Source organism: Amphimedon queenslandica, unplaced genomic scaffold, assembly GCF_000090795.2.
Source record: "Amphimedon queenslandica unplaced genomic scaffold, v1.1 AMPQUscaffold_13506, whole genome shotgun sequence".
Lineage (NCBI taxonomy): Eukaryota > Metazoa > Porifera > Demospongiae > Haplosclerida > Niphatidae > Amphimedon > Amphimedon queenslandica.
Genome location: NW_003546258.1, coordinates 565,923 through 585,274, shown reverse-complemented (window position 1 = coordinate 585,274; position 19,352 = coordinate 565,923). Strand labels below are relative to the sequence as shown.

General features: G+C 37.1%; 7 protein-coding genes across 10 annotated transcripts in view; 4 read left to right on the top strand and 3 right to left on the bottom strand.

Moving 5' to 3' along the window:
• LOC105316637 (RING finger protein 37-like) overlaps window positions 1-4,679 on the top strand; it is a 6,058-nt gene extending 1,379 nt beyond the window's left edge. The window contains exons 2-5 of the mRNA XM_020008869.1: window positions 680-703; window positions 3,030-4,297; window positions 4,342-4,434; window positions 4,482-4,679. Coding sequence (XP_019864428.1) covers window positions 3,202-4,297; window positions 4,342-4,434; window positions 4,482-4,648 — 1,356 coding nt within the window. The 5' untranslated portion in view covers window positions 680-703; window positions 3,030-3,201 and the 3' untranslated portion in view covers window positions 4,649-4,679. The remainder of the gene's footprint in view (window positions 1-679; window positions 704-3,029; window positions 4,298-4,341; window positions 4,435-4,481) is intronic.
• A 2,887-nt stretch (window positions 4,680-7,566) lies between these two features.
• LOC105316601 (protein glass) lies at window positions 7,567-10,269 on the top strand. Of its 2 annotated transcripts, none has more exons than XM_020008870.1 (2): window positions 7,567-8,407; window positions 8,751-10,269. In XM_020008870.1, exons 1-2 carry the CDS (start codon window positions 8,058-8,060, stop codon window positions 9,694-9,696), a joined length of 1,296 nt encoding a protein of 431 aa, XP_019864429.1. In that variant the 5' UTR covers window positions 7,567-8,057; the 3' UTR covers window positions 9,697-10,269. The 2 variants fall into 2 exon arrangements, with proteins under 2 accessions (XP_019864429.1, XP_019864430.1); XM_020008871.1 differs by lacking the exon at window positions 7,567-8,407 and adding an exon at window positions 8,508-8,664.
• Window positions 10,270-10,449: 180 nt separating this feature from the next.
• LOC100632824 (protein glass-like) lies at window positions 10,450-12,008 on the bottom strand. The gene is made up of 2 exons (XM_003383930.3): window positions 11,710-12,008; window positions 10,450-11,658 (listed from the first exon to the last, which is right to left on the bottom strand). Exons 1-2 carry the CDS (start codon window positions 11,985-11,987, stop codon window positions 10,653-10,655), a joined length of 1,284 nt encoding a protein of 427 aa, XP_003383978.1. The 5' UTR covers window positions 11,988-12,008; the 3' UTR covers window positions 10,450-10,652.
• A 376-nt stretch (window positions 12,009-12,384) lies between these two features.
• Window positions 12,385-14,369, top strand: LOC105316636 (BRCA2 and CDKN1A-interacting protein-like). 2 transcript variants are annotated; one of them, XM_020008873.1, is made up of 9 exons: window positions 12,385-12,458; window positions 12,907-13,077; window positions 13,128-13,202; window positions 13,247-13,327; window positions 13,377-13,490; window positions 13,547-13,710; window positions 13,837-13,864; window positions 13,917-14,054; window positions 14,111-14,369. In XM_020008873.1, exons 1-9 carry the CDS (start codon window positions 12,435-12,437, stop codon window positions 14,279-14,281), a joined length of 966 nt encoding a protein of 321 aa, XP_019864432.1. In that variant the 5' UTR covers window positions 12,385-12,434; the 3' UTR covers window positions 14,282-14,369. The 2 variants fall into 2 exon arrangements, with proteins under 2 accessions (XP_019864432.1, XP_011409995.2); XM_011411693.2 differs by lacking the exon at window positions 12,385-12,458 and adding an exon at window positions 12,652-12,740.
• Window positions 14,219-15,555, bottom strand: LOC109593775 (cingulin-like). Its single transcript, XM_020008874.1, has 7 exons — window positions 15,457-15,555; window positions 15,303-15,408; window positions 15,166-15,254; window positions 14,812-14,959; window positions 14,633-14,760; window positions 14,487-14,585; window positions 14,219-14,430 (listed from the first exon to the last, which is right to left on the bottom strand). The coding sequence occupies exons 1-7, from the start codon at window positions 15,517-15,519 to the stop codon at window positions 14,317-14,319; spliced, it is 747 nt and encodes a 248-aa protein (XP_019864433.1). The 5' UTR covers window positions 15,520-15,555; the 3' UTR covers window positions 14,219-14,316.
• Window positions 15,551-18,249, top strand: LOC109593774 (TATA box-binding protein-associated factor RNA polymerase I subunit B-like). Its single transcript, XM_020008867.1, has 9 exons — window positions 15,551-15,683; window positions 16,100-16,172; window positions 16,240-16,364; window positions 16,429-16,829; window positions 16,889-16,997; window positions 17,055-17,181; window positions 17,259-17,412; window positions 17,465-17,602; window positions 17,647-18,249. The coding sequence occupies exons 1-9, from the start codon at window positions 15,585-15,587 to the stop codon at window positions 18,200-18,202; spliced, it is 1,782 nt and encodes a 593-aa protein (XP_019864426.1). The 5' UTR covers window positions 15,551-15,584; the 3' UTR covers window positions 18,203-18,249.
• On the bottom strand, window positions 18,100-19,346 carry LOC100632570 (putative lipoyltransferase 2, mitochondrial). Of its 2 annotated transcripts, none has more exons than XM_020008875.1 (6): window positions 19,209-19,346; window positions 18,878-19,003; window positions 18,712-18,792; window positions 18,522-18,651; window positions 18,325-18,465; window positions 18,100-18,275 (listed from the first exon to the last, which is right to left on the bottom strand). In XM_020008875.1, exons 1-6 carry the CDS (start codon window positions 19,311-19,313, stop codon window positions 18,205-18,207), a joined length of 654 nt encoding a protein of 217 aa, XP_019864434.1. In that variant the 5' UTR covers window positions 19,314-19,346; the 3' UTR covers window positions 18,100-18,204. The 2 variants fall into 2 exon arrangements, with proteins under 2 accessions (XP_019864434.1, XP_019864435.1); XM_020008876.1 differs by having other exon boundaries at window positions 18,121-18,275; window positions 19,214-19,283.
• Window positions 19,347-19,352: the final 6 nt, after the last annotated feature.

The window sequence follows — 19,352 nt, the reverse complement described above, 5'->3', positions numbered from 1 at the left end:
TCCCTCCCTCCCTCTCTCTCTCTCCCTTCTTTGCCGGGACATTTCCCCTTCTAATTTTTATTAGATTAATTTACATGTGTATGTAGGAAACATGTACATGTACACAATACGGTATTTCATGTACATAACACAGTATTGCATGCATGTAGTACAGTAAGTACACATACACGTACATGTATGTTTGTCATTTACTTATGTTTGTAATGATGGAGTAAGTATCCCTTTGCCAAAAGTAACAAATTAATAGAAAAACTAACAAAAAATTCTTAAAATACGTTGCCCTCTCTCTCTCTCTCTCTCTCTCCCTCCACCTGTCATAGTAGTTAATCTTGTCTGACCACATAATTCAATTATTGTATGTCACACTAACCAATTTTATAATTATTATTTCATGCCATATTCCATTATTATTATTATACATGCATGCATTCAGTATACATCTATATGGCTTACAATTTGCCTGGAGCTATTCTTCATTATCAACTTACTGACTGCAGTTGATTCCTTATAATGTGCATGTACTTATATAAAACCATAATAGTGTCATCATTGAAACCTCTTTCTCTCCTTCACTTCCTCTCTCTCACTCCTTCCCCTTCCTCTCTCTCTTTCTCCCTCTCTCTCTCCCCCCCTCTCTCTCTCCCTCCCCCTCTCTCTCCCTCTTTCTCTCTCTCTGTAGGAGATATTTTGACTACTGAAAGAGGTTAATAATTATCTTGTATTGATTACTGTAATTCATTAACAATAAAACATTACTTGCTTTGTACTCTATTACCTATAAAGAGAGAATGCCTTATTTTGAAACAATTATAAGGAATGTTCTATTAGCAGTATGACTGATATTTATATTAAAATGGTGCTACCATTTAGCACATGTCTGGAGAGAGAGAGAGAGGGAGAGAGAGAGAGAGAGAGAGAGAGAGAGAGAGAGAGAGAGAGAGAGAGAGAGAGAGAGAGAGAGAGAGAGAGAGAGAGAGAGAGAGAGAGGGAGAGGTATAAAAGTATGGTTTCATCAGCTGCTTATGAGTAGTAAGGTAGTATAGTAGGCTAATGGTCAACCAGCCACAGTATATAATCTGTGGTTTAACCACATTTAGTGGTTGGTTCTCATTATACTCCATGAGAACAAGGCAGGGCTAGTGGCTTTTTTAATTAACTGGTACTATAAAATCTATTGCTTAGCAACCAACCTGGCTCTCTGTTGCTATGGACATTACTCTCACCCTCTCTCTCATACTCTCCCTCTCTTTCTCCCTCTCTCTCTCTCTATGATGTTGTTTTGTTACTTGTTATATTTTGACTGTTTTCCTAATTGTGTTAGTGCCCAGGTGTAGTTTAAGGCTAGCAATGCGCCAATACCTTTAATAGATTAGTCAGTGACAGGATAATATTCCCCTCGTTTCGATACACACATGTACATGTACTGTACAGGCGCTGTGTATCGTATTTACATGTTGCATATTCTGTATGTGTACAATGTACATTCCGATGTTTTTAAAATTTAATAATGAGCATCAGTCATGTTGTTATTATTATTTCTGATATGGTATCAAGTATTTATGTGAAGTTTGGTGTCTTCCTAACAATCCAGTCTTTCGGAGCCCATTTAAGTACTGGTTGGAGGCTATGCTGTATCTATCTATACACTTTATGTATTCTGATGTTGTCAGTCTGCAGGTTACTTTAATGTGGCAAATTGGAGGATTTTCCCTACTGATATCTGCCTGATAATGAAGGATATGATTCACTTTATTTATTTACATGTAGATTATACTTAGTTATTCACTACTTTTTGCATTTGTCATTGAATCATCAAGTGATTGCGTGTTGCATTTGTTAATGTTGTTGTTGTTTTTTCTTATAGCCTGTTTTATTTCATTATTATTATTATCATTAGCCTTGACTTGTGTTTAGTCTCCATGAGGCTTCAATGGCCGGTAGCACACACTCTCCTTATTCAAGGCCACTTAAGAAGCCAATAATGACTAGCACCTGCTTCCCTCCCGCCCTCTGGCTTATATTACACTATGAATATCATTGAGATCTCCATGAATATAATTAAAGTTATGAATATCATTACCTGCTCTTAAGTGCTCTTATGAATATCATTAGTATCTCGTGAATATCCTTAGTGTGTTTAATAGGAGTGGCTTCACTAAGTGCATATCCATCCATTAGCAGGTGTGGAGGATTATCAGTTTCATCTCATTGTCATAACCTTCTCATTATAACAACCTTTTTCTTGATAATAATAATACTACCATATTATGAATAGATTCATCTAAAAATTTTGAAAAGTAGAGTCATTCACATGTTATATGTACAGTGTATATTTCTTAAATGCAATTAGAGTAAGACCTAGGTCTAGTTTATGAAGCTTACCCCTGCGTTTGTACAAGTTTCTATCCTTAAACTTTGAGGCACTATATTACTATCATTTTGGTCTCTCTTCCTCTCTCTGCTAATTAAAGTGTGCCAGTAAATTAATAATGTATTTTGGTTTTTGGTTGTGATAACAGTATGTACTATGTGTAGAAGATAGTGGTCAGACTTGATTAGATTACAAATATTACATTATTTGTGAGACTGACAGAGTCAGAGGGTGAGAGGGTGAGTGAGTGTGTATGTGATTATCTATAAAAGGTAAAGCATATAGTCAATAATTATTAGTATATAGTAACCTGTTACTATAATGAGTTCTTAATATTAGTTACTGTGTCAGAAACCTTATAAAATGCACTTATCCTTTCCTTATATATATATATGTCTCTCTCTCTCTGTCACTCTTCCCTCTCTCCTCTCTCTCTCTCTCATTCTCTTTGTTTACATCTTTTTCATTTCTTTCTCATTACATGTAACGCTGAACATGTACATATTACCAAGATAAGGCTTCAACGCATGTACACATACACACAAACTCTTAAATGCATGTACCTATACTATTAGTAATACTCTACAGTTATTATTAATATCAACAGTTACTCACTCTCTTTTACTCTCTCTCTCTCTCTCTCTCTCTCTCAATATAGGTCCTCTACCACATGTGGTTATTAGTTGTAGTAACCACTACTGCCTTCTTCTCATGGTCTCCACACCTCATGTTACCGTCTGATTATACCTGAGGACTAGTAAATAAAGATTTATATATTACACTAGTAAATAAAGGTCTACATTATTACGCTAGTAAATAAAGCTCTATATATGGCTGATGTAATTAACAGTGCGTATGATCCATTACTCCAGTCCTATCACACCTCAAGCCTCACAGTTGATGGATATGGTATGAGTAACTTGTTCTCCATGGAGAGGGCCCATAGATCCAAGGGCATGCTGCTGGAGAGGTTTATAAGGTCTCCTGTAATGCTTTCCGCTCAATTTAAGTTTCCCTTGCAATTACTGTATATCCTGATAGAATTAAGATTAGATATTAATGACATTATAAAACTAACTGTTGGTACTTCAAAAGAAGTCCGGGCCATTAAGAATTCATTCAGTGTAAGGCGAGATGAAGGAGACATTAATTCAATTATAATGTTGGTTTTCAGTGACCCAACTAAGCTTGATAGTGTCTGCTTACCTGAGGCGGTTCCTGGCAGTGAACTATGCACCAAATATACCAACAGCCAAAGACTAACAGTAAATAATGTATCACAATCCTCTCCTCCTCTACCAATATCTACACCTATCCATGTTGGTAGAGGAGTCATCACTAGTGACATTAATATTAATATATTGCACTGGACTGGTCATAAACCATTATTGATAAAGTCACTTGAACTATGGACACAACTACCAATGAATGACCGGAGACATGGTGACAGCACTATTGGACCTTGTAAATTATTTGAAGATTTTAAGCAATTACTGATAAATAGAGAGACAGCAGGATGTGATAGATGCAGGCCGGCAGTCCCCTTAGTTTATAACAGTAACATCAGGGAGGAGAGGGGGAAGAGAAAGAGGGAGAGAGAGAAAGAGGAGATACCAATTAATAAAGAACTCAAACTAGCCGATCCTCCATTACAATACATGGACTCCATCACACATAATCTAATGACTCTACCTGTTCTGCTACCATCAGGGTATTATGTGGATCAATCTACTGTGGATAAATCAATAGAGCTGGACACTATGAATGGACGTCCTCCAACTGACCCATTCACCGGCATACCCTACACCAGTAGACCAGCGTTCTGTCCGTTATTAAAGACTAGTATTGATGAATATGTGTCTTCAATAGAGGGACAAGTAGAGAGGACTGTAGGTACTGCTGAGGATATCCTTAAGCATAAACAAAGTTAGTATATGATGCATTATGCAACACTCTATCTGTCCTTATAGTGCTGAACAATAGAGCAAGCAGTAATGATGAGAGTGTTGATAAACCTATTGAGCGAAGGAGAACATTGTCCAGTAAGAAACCAGCTTCATCGGGTAAATATATGTACATATTAAATTTCTTAATGTCATTGTTATTGTAGAAAGAGCTGTTATGCAAGATGATGCTCATTCTTCCATTGGAAAGGTTAATGAAGTTGATATAACTCATGAGAGACTTGTCACTGATAGTTTAGACCTAGCTCTTTCCTCTCTGTTCCCTCCCTCTCTCCCTTCTCCCCCCTCCTCTTCTAATGCCCCTGAGCTTTGATCCCATACTATTATTATCATTATAAACTAAAGTAATGTTGACACAAAGATGCACTGACCTGCCCTGGGCTAATGGAAAGTTTCTATAGAGATATCAATACTGTGTATACAGTTGGGCTGGGCCAGTGCCCACTATATGGTGGTATATCTGGTACTGGTTTGTGTGGGATTGTCTCCCTAGTCCTCCTACTGTTGTCTTAAGACTATCCAGGATCACTTTGAGTCCTTTCAGTATAATACAGTACTGATACTGTATGTAGAATGTACTTATGCAATGGACTATATGCAATGTGTACTTCTAGCAAGTAAATGTAAGATGTAAAGATATTATGTCTCTAGCACTAGCTGTTATTAAGTAATGACACAGTGTTGTTAATGTGTAAGGATAATTCCTGTATAATGACATTGATTGGTGCAGCCTTCATGTATAAGGACTCCTTCATTATTTATTCCTGTTGGTTTGGTTTCTTTTGGTTTTCATTTTGTGAAATGTCAACTCGCACTTTACTCATGATCAACATGGTTGCCACAGTTACCTTTACATGTACATGTAAACTCAAAGGGGCCAGCGTTCCTCTCATCTCTCGCCGTACATGTACATGTTGCAGCTGTGGGAACATTTTGAATAACATTTCTGACGTTCTCTGGCCTTTGAGGATTTACGAAAGCTTAGGAATTTTATATTTGCATAAACAGCACGTGCAATTTCCAATTACCTTCTCTCCCTCCTCCCCATTCTAACTCGCTCTCTCTCATTTCATATGTTCCTACGTGTTTATTGTACAATTTCTTTGGCTGCTGTTTATGGCATATTATCCGTTACCTTTACTAGGAATTGGTCAGCTTCTCTTTGTTAAGTGTACACATTGCTATTCATGTAACAAATCTAATTAATAGCATTTACTGCATGCATATATATATTTATATATACATGCATACATTTATTCTTATGTACATGTATTTATACTGTATATGTATTTATGTTGTACGTGTATTATTGAGGATTATTAATATTGTATTATATGTGCGTATGTGTATTTTGTGTATTATGAAGGATCTGTGTTTAGCCCAAGTTTATTTTCTAATTATTAATTGAAGACTGTGAAATATTGTTATTATACTCCACCACCTGTCACTGCTTCAATTATAATTGTTTTAGCACTTGTACCAAACCCTTTCAATGCATGAGTTATTCTCTCAATCAGTTCCTACAGGCTTCAGTCCAGCAGCACTAGTTTACACAGACCCTTTGTGTTACTGCCATTGTCTTGTTATTATTATTATTATTATCATTCTTATACTTATTATTATTTAATATAATCATGAAGCTCTAATTGCTACTGTAGCCTTTGGTATATGGTGTCTAACGCATTAGCATAATTATAACCTACAGCTACATGTACATTGTACATGTACATGTACACGTATGTGCATGCATAGAAGAGAAAGAGAGAGAAGAGGGTTTTATAATTATGTTACAGGTGTTTACACTGACAGCTGGTAGAGTGGTCGCCTTATATTAAAGGTGCTAGTATAACATAATATTATATACTATACCACAATCACCACATACTACTATATGATAATAACAAATGTGCACGTACACATGTACATGTACATGTGTATGTAACTGTACATGTATACATGTGAATGTATTTGTTGAGGTTTGGCTAGATTGAACGTGTCTCTCTGTCCTGTGTAGTACACGAGTGTTGTTTAGTATGTACTAGTAAATTATACATGTACTAGTAAATTATACATGTACTAGTAAATTATACATGTACTAGTAAATTATACATGTACTAGTAAATTATACATGTACTACATGTTCATGTTTAATTAATGTGGGTTTAAGTACTGTGCACTAACATTAGAAGTATATTTAAGTTGGTGTAACTATACATCATAGTGTGTACATTATGTTAAAGGGTCTGTGTCCCCTCCTACAGTCAGGTGATTCCTAGGCTATGTCACCATTTTCTGTTAATTAGTTCTTTACCATTTCTGAAGCCATTGATGTGTCAATATATTAATAATCACTTCTTGAACACTAATTTAGAAATTGTCCTCAATGAGTAATGAAAATATTATATCACTTGATAAATGACGCAGTTGAGTAGTTTTCAATATAAAGATTACTGTGTAACATAGTTCCTCTGTTTTATTGGCCTTCCACTCAAGCTATAATCATCAATCACTCTACCATGTCCAGTATTAGTGTCTATGTGTTGCAATAATTTGTTTATGTTTTTATTAAAATATTTTAAAGTGTGCCTTATACCTTCTTCCTTTCTCTCAGCGTATGTGACATTCCAAGACTCCCTAGAAGGATTTTGTGTACTAATACCCTTCGCTATGTTTATGTTAGTCGTTGCCATGGAGATGAGCTCAATCTAATTGGTCGCTACTTGTCGGAAGGGTTTTGTGGTGAGAGGCCATGCTTCTTAAGGGCTCTGTTTATGTACCTTAGTCTCTTTATAGTGGATGACCACATACTATACATGAACTAGATTAAAATGAGTTTTTGATGATGTGCATGTTTAATGTACATGTTACATGTATGTAATTACGTGACTGAAGACTGCTAAGTATATTTGGTTTAAGCTGTTAATCTTATTTTCAATATACATTGGTAACCTGATTATGATCCTTTGTACATTTCAGGCTAAGCCTCATTTGTGCGCTATCGCTCTCGCTCTCGACTTTAGCGGGAATAGGTCTACATGTATATACATGTAACTGCTTTACTATTAATAATAATAATAATAATAATAATAATAGCAACAACAATAATTTATGATGATTATTATTATTATTATAAGTAATAATAATATGTTCCTTTTCTTATTGCTATGTTTAAACTTCTAATTTTATCATTTTATGATATTACTAATAATAATAATGGTATTAACAACAAATAAAGTTATTATTGCATGTATTGTCCAATCTCTAAGTAGTGTTAAGTGGCGTGTACGAGGTTGGTTTCCGCATATCTCCGTAATACCACAATGTACTATAAAGGAAGCCTCTTCAGTCTATGATGCTAATAGTCAGGAGGGCATATTTGGAGCTCACTTAAACAGCTTTAGTAAAGTCCTACAGGTCCTCTTTGGTCTCTGCAGCCTCCCCTACCTCTAGCTCCATCTCTCTTCTCTTTCTAGAGCAGGTCGCAAGATATAAAGTACAGCTATCAGTCTCCATCGACCAGTACATACAGCAGGTGTGAGGTACAGCCGGCTAAGTGCACGCTAGAAGGCATTGGAGTGTGAATAAACTTTGGAGTAGTGTTTGAAGCCATAAAGATAAGGAGAAGCACTACCTTAGCTCACTGCAGCCCCCTTGCTTGCTTGCTCAGCTACAGAGACAGAAGCAAGCTAGAAACAATAGGCCAGGATCCTTTACAGCCTAGTATGTCCTTAGCAACCACAGTCCAAACAGTACAGTCAAGCAGAGGTCACATGGCTATGTCCTATATACCAGAATCAGTACCAACAGGGATGACTAACTTCATGACTGCTGGATTCCCCCATGGAGCCCACATCTTCCCTGGACAGTATTTCAATGTGAACGCAGCAGCAGCAGCTGCCGCAGCTGCTGGAAGAAGACCAGGAGAAATGTCTCCAGCAAACGGGCCAGGACCGCATCCTTTCTTTATACCATCAGCCGGCCACCATGCTGCTCCAGGACAGGGACCTGCAGGACACCAGGCATTCCCACTAGACGTTGCATATCAACAATATCCTCACCATTTCGACCAGAAGTAAGTGTGTGTGCAGAGAGAGAGGGAGAAGGAGGGAGTAAGGTTTGGTGTCATGTTGCAAAAACAGAGCGACAAGGATATGCGTGGTCGTAGACTAATAATCTACGTGCAAAACATTCCGACTATTTGGCGACCACAACTCTCCTCTTTCTCTCTGTCTCTAAGAGAGATACAGGGAGGATAATGGCTAGAGAAGTCTCTGAAATAGCCAGCCTACTCAAAGAATCTGTTATAAGTTTATCCAGCCTTTTACTAGTGTACGTGTATGAGGAGAGAGCTAGCCGAGAACAATGGTGTCATTATTTATCATAACGTTAATTATTATTGTTCTTTCTTTCTGTAGACCTTCAGTAGCGCAGGACCAGAGAGACATTGCTAATGCCTTGCTACAGTTAAACGCTAGTTCAGGATCAAGCACTCCTCAGGCCTCTACTCCAACCTCTTCCTCCTCCTCCTCTCTCTCCGTCCTTTCTAAACTAAACGGCTTCACTACTACTAATAACCCAGGGAGTGAAGAAGATGGTCAATCTTCTCCTGTAGATCTACTACAGACCCTTAAGCATGGTTTCCATCCCTCTCATTCTGATACAGGCTCTCCTCCTGGTACTGTGACAGCGATCGGGTTCGACACCAGGTCTGGCTGTAGACAATACGATGGAAGATTCGTTCAAGATATAAAACCAGTTTTTCAGTCTCTGTCCCTTCCTAACATACACCACATGAATGACGGGAGGGGCTCCGCCGAAGGGACTCCTATTGCTCCTCCCGATCTCAGTAGCCCGATGTCCGATAAGATATTTTCAACTCCACCTCCGGGAAAGCAAAGACGCTCTAGCAGTAAGGGTAACAATGTTTGTCAGATTTGTGGCAAGAGCTACGCACGTCCGTCTACTTTAAAGACTCACATGAGGACCCATAGTGGTGAGAAACCTTATCGGTGTGACATATGCGCCAAAGCATTTACTCAAGCAGCTAATCTCACAGCACATTTGAGGACCCATTCCGGCGAGAAACCTTTCAGCTGTCCAATATGCCAAAAGAGGTTCTCTCAGTCTTCGTCCGTTACAACCCACCTCCGAACTCATTCTGGCGAAAGACCGTATCGCTGCGACTACTGTGGGAAGTGTTTCGCTGATACTTCGACTCTCACTAAACACAAGAGGATACACAGCGGTGAAAAACCTTACAGGTGTAAAATATGTAATCTTGGTTTCTCCCAATCTGGCAACCTTCATCGTCATATGAAGACCCACAATAACCAGCTATCTGCTCAGTTAGCAGCTGTCTAGTGGATAACCCCTAGGCGCCTGCTTTCTGTCTTAATTAGCGTGCTTGCAATATCTGCCTGTGTTGTAGTTCTTCTTCGACCATTTACAGCTGCTCTCTCATCTTGACATCTTCAAAGGAAGGTGTCATTTCTCTACCTCTCTAATCACATTCATTCATATCCACCAGTAACAAGCAATCCACCATTCACAAGTTAACATTTTGGAGGTATTTTGGCTTTTTAAAATTAAATGTATTTATCCTTTTTGTGACAGTAAAATTCACCTCTCACTCACTCACTCTCTCTCCTGATTATACATGTCAATTGTTCATTTCCAATCATTATTCATCAGTCATTTCACACATACACTACTCACCTGTGTCTCCTCATTCCCATTCTAACATGTCCATGCATTATTGTACTCAAACAGCTCATCACAATCATCATCCACTCATTACATGATATAGATTTAATAGGACTTACTAATCATTTTTAACAATTTATCTCTCCCCCCCCCTCTCTCTCTTTATTGCTATTTTATGATAGTTTGTGTTTTATTTTTTCTAATGATCACAATTTTCAATATTAACTATCAGTTACTTCTGTTGTTATGATAGGCAGTAGCTCTCAGCAGTTTTAAAAGGTTAATAAACACTGTAATCCAATCAGCCAATATACATGCACGAGCAGGCAATACTACACTGTACATGTGTATGTACTATAATTCTTGGACTGGCAAGTATGGCTGTCTGCCAAATTGGATTACAAGCTAAATGGAGTACAATAATGGTGAGAATAGTAAAGACAACTATTGATAATGGAAACATAGCCATCAACTAATATACACATGTCAATAAGTGATAAGGTATCTAACAGTGAACTATAGCTCTAACTATAAGTGTATGAGTATGTGTCTTTAACTAATGTCTCTATCTTTAACTAATGTCTCTCTATAGACTAGTTCCTTTCTCTTCTTGTCTATATACGCCTCATGTCCATACCGTTGCCGTAATGGTGTCGGTGGGTCCTCATGTGTCGGTTGAGGTTTCCAGACTGGGAGAACTTTGCCTCGCATATCTTACACTGGTAGGGTTTCTCCCCAGTGTGAGTACGGTAGTGCTTGGTGAGCGTAGAGCTATCGGCAAACCCTTTATTGCAGACGTTACATTTGTACGGTCGGTCCCCAGAGTGGGTCCTCATGTGCGTTGTAACGGACGAGGACTGCGAAAACCCTCGATGGCAGACTGGGCACTTGAACGGCTTTTCTCCAGAGTGCGTTCGGAGGTGAGCTGTCAAGTTAGCCGCTTGAGTGAAAGACTTTTGACATATGGAGCACTGGTAAGGTTTCTCTCCGCTATGAGACTTGAGGTGAGAGCGCAAGGTGGAGAGACGTGCATAAGTCTTTCCACAAACATGGCAGGAGTTGATTTTATTATCTCCTCCTCCTCCTCTACTTTGGGTACCTACTCCTGTTCCCCCTGTCCCACGACTAGGACAATGACTAGCACCAGATACTGGAGGAGTACCGAATGGAATGTAAGGCCAGGGGGAGTGACTCCAGCATGGGGACGAGTTATGAGTGGGGAATGGGGAGGGAGGGAAGGCAGATCCAGTTTGAAACATGAACTGGGCAGCTGACTGGTATGAGGTTGGTTGAGTTGGTGAAGCTGTACCTTCTAAGGGTGAAGCTCCTTCATGGTCAACACCAGTTGTATGAGGCAGTGGGCCTGGAACAAACTTGAGTGGTGGTGGTGGATGGTAGCCACCTGAAGGAGGGCCAGGCAGTGAATGGAGTACAGGATCTTGCAACTGTAGCAGTGTTGCAGCAACTTTGTTTGTTAGGTTGTAGTTGGAACTGCTATAGGTATTACTGCTAGTGTATTGGCTAGCAGAGTATGACAGAGTCTTGTTGTCATAAGGAAGACTAGAACCAACTGCTGCAGTTGCTGCTTGTTGTCCTCCTGAAGTATGAAAGAAGTGAGTTCTGCAAGAAAAAGAAAGTTTATTATGCAAGGCATGGAGGATTAAGGGTTACCTTATGTTGCTTGGAGGTGGCACAGAAAGATGCTGTGGATTGTACTTGGCTACAGTTGGTATGCAAGTAGAAGGATAGTAGGAATAGGCCCTGTAGTGCTGCTGGACTGATAATGGAGGAACAGGAGGGAGGCCAGGAGATAGAGTAGAAGGGCTACTTGAAGAAGAAGCAGTAAAACACTGTTGTTGTTGGTAGCTTTGCTTCTCTGTGCTATCAACAGGAGGAGGAGGAATACTGCAGTTAGTAGCTGAGGAGGGCTTTGTAAAAACTGAGCTCATATTGGCTTCAGTAGGGTCACAGTGCAGGTAAGGGCTGAAAGAGAAGGAGAAAACTGATCAAAATATGTGGTGCCTCTGGAAATGCTCTGAACTTTTATTGGGCAAAGGATCCCTGCTAAGAGAGACATTTGCAACTATGCACTAAAATCCTTTTGATCCTCAAAATTCATTTTTTTCCTCCAGGGTCCATGTACATGTCACGAATGACATTCTGCAATGTCGTAAAATGAATCACTAGAGGCTCTACAAGAAGCTCCTCAACATGCTAACCTAACAAAGTCTTCAAGTGTGCATTACAGCTATGCAAAGAAATGGAATAACAAGACATGACCCCTCTCCTCTCTCCCCCTCTCTAATGTCCGTTGTAACATTAAAGAGTTTTTTAGTTGTATAATGTTAACGGAGTATATGTGAGACAATGCAAAAACAGGAGCCGCTCACTGAAACATGACACTTTATTATGATAAGAGGGTAATCATGTTCTTATGTAAACTATTAGGGTACAAATGACATGGCGGGTGATATAAAACTTAATGACCATTGATAGCGCTAGTTGTGTTTGAATAGTTTATAGTTCAACCAATTGAAGAAGCAGAATGTAAAGAAGGCCGGAAGCACAGCGGACATTAGCATACCATAATAGCATAAACCAGGGGAGAAGGCGTCAATCTAAAGAGGGGGAAAGAGAGAGAGGGGGAAAGAGTTAGAGAAAGGGATGTTTTTATTAATGCATGGCATTCTTATACCTGTGCAGTAAGAGTCCAACAATTACTAATACAATACATGCACACAATAATGTACAGCAACAATCCCGCCAAAAGAATGTAACCTTTTACATGTACACTGCAAAGTGCCATTTTTCCTTCATTAGTTATGGGCGGAGCTCAACTAATAATTTGATTTTTAATATCCATGGTAGGTTGAGCTAGTTATTTTTATTAATGTTATTACACGTGGTACTATAATGAGCAGCAAAAGAAAGAAGTTGAAACTTGAACAAGAAGGAGAAGAAGAACATCTCAGTTTACAAGAAGAGGAGGAAGAGGAAGGATCTTCGAGCGATGATAGTAGTTCTGTAGAATCTGATTTGGTAATATTAGTCTGACATATATCCGCCATTTTGTGGGTTAAAATTAATAGGAGATTCAAGTAGAATTTGAAGGAACAGAAATAAAAGAAACTGACTATCACGGGATAAGGAGACTGCTACAACAAGTCCGTTTAATAATTACGGAATTATTATTATCATTATTGTTTAGTTGTTTTTAAAAGCACCTGTAGATGTCTCTAGTCTTTCCTCATACATTGTACAGCAAAAGAATATTGGGAGTCTAATAAAAGTATCAGTATATTATCAGCATATTATTAGTATATTATTGCTATATTTAGACGTGTAATAATGAAGAGGACGAGGAGTCAGTAAAAGGTGTGGAGTCAGGGGAGGAGTCAGGAGATGACAATGTGTATGGTATAACAACATTAGTACAACTACCACAAGATAAAGTAATCAATTAATTCATGTATTTATTTATATTATATTTATTTATTTATTTTTTTAGAGTGGTTTATATGAATATTTAATGAATGCTTGTTCTACTTCAAAACTTGCACAGAAGATTAAAGAGCTTTCTGCCGATCCACAGTACCTGATAGGTGTGGTGCTACATGAGAGGTTTCTAAATATACCACCTGACATTGGACCACCTGTCCTTAACTGCTTAATGTAAGTCAAGCATATGGTAACTTTAACCATTCATTAAAAATATTATTAATTTAGCATTTTTTTTGCTACAAGCAGTACACATACAATTAATATTACTGTATTCCTCTCTCTCTCTCTTTTTCTCAGTGATGAAGTTGAGGCTAATATTTCTAAAGTTGGTTTGTAATGTATGTTGCGTGGTGTATTATTATTATTATTATTAATAGATTACTCATTTTATTGTTATTACACGTTCACATTCACTGACTGACTCCGAAAGCTCCAGCAAGAGAAAAGGTCAAAAGAATAAATCAAAGACTAATAATATAATATACGATTTTCCAGAAATGGAGTACTTCAAAAAAGTAAGTTTAATGTAACGATTGTAAATTATTATTATTATTATTATTATTATTATTAGGAGTCTTTATTTGAGCATAACTATTCAGTGTCCTCTGACCATGATACAGTTCAAGGTGGCAGGTGGAGTTTTGATGACGAAGTGTTCTCACCTCATCGCTCGGTACTGTTACTAAATAAAGAATCCTTTTACAAAGCATTTCGACAATTAACTAGTGATTTTAATAAGTAGTCATTATTAATTATTACTGTTTACTAATACATAATTTAATGTAGTTTTCTTTGCTTGTTCTTAGACATTAATTCTTTCTCAAGTTCTAGCACTCTTTTTCTCAGTGCCTTTACTTCCTTCTCTGATTCCACTTTCACTGCCTGCAGTTTCTATACAGCAACATTATACGAATCAGTAATTGATAGTTGCTTGCTTCTACTATTACTTGTCTGAATATAGAGTTGTTAGTCAGAGTGGTTGAAGAAGAGGTCTGAGTTTGTGATTTGGCAGTTTGTTTTTGTATCTTTAGTAGCTTCGCATCATACTACAACACTGATGATAACACTTATGTATATCAACACTTATGTATACCTCTAGTCTTAGTTTGACTATTTCAGTGTGTTTATCTCTTTCTGCATCTCCTACTTGCTTTTGTAATGCACTTATGTCCTCAGATTTCTCTTGCAAGTTCCTTTGAAGTAAATCAATTTCTTTTCTCACTTTATAAAGTAGGAAAATAAACTAACATTAAACAGCCGATATAGGCTAACTTTCTTTAGAAGTGACTGCTTGTATATGTACAACATCCTTTTTGTGTGCTTCTTTGATTGCTTCAAGATTGTCCATAGCTTCTCTCATTTGGTCTTTGTGCTGTGCTTCCAATTCACTGGTCTCTCTTTGCAGTCTCTCCATCCTTTCCTTTACAAACAGTATAAAACTATACATTCTATTGCATAGCTAGAAACTTCTGTGGCTCAAAATTTTTGCAAGTTAGACAGCAAAATTCATTTTGCGGATTTTATGCACCTTTGCCTGCCACAGCTTAATAAAAGAGTAAAATTTTTATGGAAAACTAGCAGAACTTTTGGTCTACAAAGATTACAATACTGAGTTACCAGCCTTGCCTTAAGTTTGCTATTCTCACTGATCATCTCACATCGCTGCATTAGTGAATCTTGTAGTTTCTTAACAGTTGATAGCAGTTCTGAATTATCTGTATACATTAGAGAGGAATACACTGACAGAATGTCTCATTATTTACTGTCTTTCAAGGTTCTCTCTGCCTCTTCATGAAGGCTGAACTGCTTCTTGAGAGAGCTAACCTCTGATTTCAATTCTTTGTTTTCGTTAAACAGCTCAAAAGTTATCTAGGGACACAAATAAAATATTATACATATCAAAAGTACATGCTGCACTTTCTGCCATTGCTCAAAATCTTCTACAAGTGAGCTCAAATCGCAGTCCCTGTCGGCAGCCATTTTGGACACGTGTAGGCACGTGTGTACAGCCGCTCCTTCCCGCCCAGCATCACGTGTGATGTCAAATGGATTCTAAGGAAGAAATTTGTCCTGTGTGTGGTAACACTTCATATGAGAATCAAGATGGACATTACTACTGCCTTGAATGTGGTACACAATCACAGGTAATTGCTGATTTTGGAAAGAATAAACAGAGAAATTTATTTGCCAAAATAATTATTTTTATTACATTTTCTGAGTACATGTATGTATATATATATAATACTTATGTTGTGTAGAAAGTTTGAGCTAATTCCAATCAACTTTGGATTAAAAAAAAATTTTAAGCTGCTTAAAAATGGGACCAAAGTCTCTGTATACTATAGTACAGGGATGTTGGCCAAACTTTGCCTAAAATGAAAAGGAGAGAAATCTACATTTTTTTACATATTCTGATGCATGTACATGTACTTGTGTTGTGTAGAAAGTTTGAGCCGATTCCAATCAAAATTGAATTTTTCACAAATTTTTAAAGCTGCTCGAAAATTACTAGGAGAGAATCCTCCATTTTTATTACACTTATACATGCACTTATGTTTAGGTGATGCACGATGAGATGACTGAGGATGATCCTACCAGTATAATAATGTACAATAAATTAAGAGTGAGAAAAGGTACAGCTGCTACATCACACACACACACACACACACACACACACACTATTATAGTATTCATTATTAGTACCAAAAAGGTCACTGGAAGATGAAGAGGATTGTACTCTCTCACTCTATGAGAGCTGGCAATTCATCTATAAATTATACATGGACCGTATCAGTAAAGAGAAATTTTGTGAGAAAGATATTGAAGTATAACAACTAACTCCCTTCTGTGTATTTCATCTCTTCCTGATGTACGTACATGTACGTGTAGGCCTGTGCTAAACTGTTATGGTTCATGTTTCTTAAATATCTGTTCTACAATCAACTAAGTGCTTTCAATAAAGTAGACACTATGGAGAAGTCCTGTATTAGCAGTTCATCAAACATATCTTTCAAGTCATTGTATCGTGTTATATTGAAAGGAAGGAGAACTAGAGGAACACCAAAAAAGAAGAGAGAGCAACAAGAAGAGGTTGAAGGGGAGGATAGTGATGAAGACTATTATGATTTATCTTTAACTGATGATTCCAGTAAACTGGATAGGTTGTTTCAAAAATCATTCAAGATTATGCGAAATAAACACGCCTTCATATCTAAGAGGACACTAGTTGCCTTGCTCTATTTCTCATTACTTTATTCCAATAATTACCTACCTCTCAATGACTTTATAAAGTTAGCATGCACAACTATGTATTATTATTAATATTTTAATACTCCTTCCCTTATTATAGTCTAGTGTATGAAGATGTCATCCCTTACTACTCATGGCATCTTGTTCTTCCTAAGGCTCTCACTAAGAGAATGCTAACTTACCAGAGAAGGAGAATTGCTGAGAACCATGTAATAATAATGTATAATTATTGATAGTAATAATTAATGGAGTCTTATTTCACGTAGTCCCCATTGTTTCCTAAGGAATTCTCAAGGTCATTGTCACATGTAAAGACAAGTCTGGCTTTACAGTTCCTACCACTTGATGTCATGAAAATGGCCACAGTACTACTCAAGAAGCTGCTACTACCAGGTTGAATTGTTTTTTTTCTTGTGTTGTTGTTGTTGTTGTTTATCTATCTTCTTGTTGTTTATCTTCTTGTTGTTTAGATAGTTTATTGACTCCTTTGAAAAGGTTACTGTACTTGTACCAGGAGACAACTCTTCCAAACATGGGCCCGTACGTATTGATTGACGTTGGTGTCATTATTAATATCATTATATTAATGAAACTAGTTTATAGATTGGATGATAATTATGAAAGGTAATAGATATAACTAGATGAACATCAATTATCGTCTTGTGTTCATTTTCAGAGTTCAAGGAGAACAGTCTGTGTCTTCTTCGGAGGATTTTGATAAATCGAAATATACTTATGTTTGGGAAGACTGGGTTGCTATGGTGACCAGGGAACGCTATAATAAAATACAGACTGACATTAAGCCATCACAAAAGTTAGTTAATTAATAAATAATTGATATAATTATTTCTGTTATAGTGATTTGGTACATTTGGACGACATGTCTTGTTACATGAAAAGTTGCAAGGAGAAGTATTTCGGCATGTTTAACTTGGACGTCAATACGGGACAGCTTAGGCAAGGAGAGAAAGGAGGCCATTTTAAGTCATTATTTGGGAACTTTGTCGCCAAGAGGAGAGAGAGGAGAAGGAGAGAGGAAGCAACTGCAACAGCAAGTGTAACAAATAAGCGACAACTGTTTATAACGATTGGCGATAGAGTTCACACGGTTGCTGAGGCCGTTGTTCCAAGATGGATACCGTTGGACTTGAATTTAGAATCACTTGGAAGATCCAGTAGACTCTATCAGCCAGTAATGATTGACAGGAGTAATGTATTGCCACTGGAGCAGCTGTCGTTATCACAGTCTGAGCAGTTTCTGATCGATCATTGTTCAAGGACCATCAATGTCCCTGTGAATATACTACTAGATAGACTTAGAGTGGCTGAGGCTCACTTAACTGATCTTTTAATGAAATCTAATGAAAATATCAATATGTATATGAAATGCAAAGAAAAGACAGAGAGAGAATAGTTTTATTTTAATGATAAATTGAATTGATTCGTTAAATGTTTAATTAATACTGGAGATACATCTTGGACAACAACTATATAAGAGAAAGAAATAAATCTTCATTTTCTCTCTTTCTTTCTTACTGTTTCTGTTTAATATTTTCTCCATTGTTGTGACTTCTTTGTCTTTAAGACCACAAGGCACAATGTGTTCATACCAAGACAACTCGTTGCATACATTCAATGCCAAACCATGAAATGACACGCTCCTACTAACCTGAATACCTAATTAAATGTGTGGGTGGCAATCAGTCAATCAATCCTTATAAATAATTAATTACCTATAGCGCATACTTTAGCTCCTCCCACCCATACGCCCACATGTTCATTAGTAATTGCATTTAATCCAAACTCAGTACAAGTCCTTACTACAGAGGCCTCTAATCCTTTAACGTAATTTCTAACACCTACCTATGGTATATTAAATTAATAATGATGACAATAATAGACTAAAGTAGTTGTTTCTCTCACGTTTATTTTGTGTAAGTTAATTACCGGATAACAGACCAGCTGTCCTACCGAATGGACAGTAATCAAACCGCCTCTTCTGATCTAGAATATTATCATTAAAATAATAATTATTGTATTTAATAATTATTATTAAAATAGTACTAATAATTATTATGTAAATATTTACTTTGACAACATCAGCTCCTAAATCTCTCAATTTATTTTCATTTTCTATTGACAGTTTCTCCCTCAGTCCCAGTGTATACACAGGAGGGTCGTGTTGGCATATCAACAGTTCACCTATCATCCCATCCTGTAACAACAGATTAGGTACATTATTTTAATAAAAATAATAATAATAATAATAATAATAATAATAGTAATAACTTTAAAAGGTAGGACAAAGGATAAAGTGAAATAAATAAGTAAAACAAAATATATATGTACATAGAGATGATCTAGTGAACATAATCATAGATATGACATAATCAAACATAGTTATAAAATAGTATGAATACATTACTGGTCTCTCTGTTACTATATTTAGTAACTAGTTCCATCTGTATATTCAACGCTGATCTGTAGCATATCTTTCCTAAATCTCTCACTACAACGCTGAGCATCTAAAAAAATTAATAATTTTAACCCTTCGACGAGTCATT

Bases quoted from the DNA above. Each gene is read 5' to 3' on its own strand.
- LOC105316601 (XM_020008870.1), top strand. From the start codon at position 8,058: ATGTCCTTAGCAACCACAGTCCAAACAGTACAGTCAAGCAGAGGTCAC. The intron at 8,408-8,750 runs GTAAGTGTGTGT...TTCTTTCTGTAG, and splicing joins CCTCACCATTTCGACCAGAA to ACCTTCAGTAGCGCAGGACC.
- LOC100632824 (XM_003383930.3), bottom strand. From the start codon at position 11,987: ATGAGCTCAGTTTTTACAAAGCCCTCCTCAGCTACTAACTGCAGTATT. The intron at 11,659-11,709 runs GTAACCCTTAAT...TTTTTCTTGCAG, and splicing joins CCACCTCCAAGCAACATAAG to AACTCACTTCTTTCATACTT.
- LOC105316636 (XM_020008873.1), top strand. From the start codon at position 12,435: ATGACACTTTATTATGATAAGAGG. The intron at 13,078-13,127 runs GTAATATTAGTC...TAAAATTAATAG, and splicing joins GTTCTGTAGAATCTGATTTG to GAGATTCAAGTAGAATTTGA. The intron at 14,055-14,110 runs GTAAGTTTAATG...TATTATTATTAG, and splicing joins AAATGGAGTACTTCAAAAAA to GAGTCTTTATTTGAGCATAA.
- LOC109593775 (XM_020008874.1), bottom strand. From the start codon at position 15,519: ATGGCTGCCGACAGGGACTGCGATTTGAGCTCACTTGTAGAAGATTTT. The intron at 14,960-15,165 runs GCAAGGCTGGTA...CTGTTTGTAAAG, and splicing joins GTGAGAATAGCAAACTTAAG to GAAAGGATGGAGAGACTGCA. The intron at 14,431-14,486 runs GTAATAGTAGAA...GTTGCTGTATAG, and splicing joins ACAACTCTATATTCAGACAA to AAACTGCAGGCAGTGAAAGT.
- LOC109593774 (XM_020008867.1), top strand. From the start codon at position 15,585: ATGGATTCTAAGGAAGAAATTTGTCCTGTGTGTGGTAACACTTCATAT. The intron at 16,365-16,428 runs GTATAACAACTA...ATGTACGTGTAG, and splicing joins TTTGTGAGAAAGATATTGAA to GCCTGTGCTAAACTGTTATG. The intron at 17,603-17,646 runs GTTAGTTAATTA...TTTCTGTTATAG, and splicing joins GACATTAAGCCATCACAAAA to TGATTTGGTACATTTGGACG.
- LOC100632570 (XM_020008875.1), bottom strand. From the start codon at position 19,313: ATGCTCAGCGTTGTAGTGAGAGATTTAGGAAAGATATGCTACAGATCA. The intron at 18,466-18,521 runs GTAATTAATTAT...ACATTTAATTAG, and splicing joins AGCTAAAGTATGCGCTATAG to GTATTCAGGTTAGTAGGAGC. The intron at 18,276-18,324 runs GTAAGAAAGAAA...TCTCTTATATAG, and splicing joins GAAAATATTAAACAGAAACA to TTGTTGTCCAAGATGTATCT.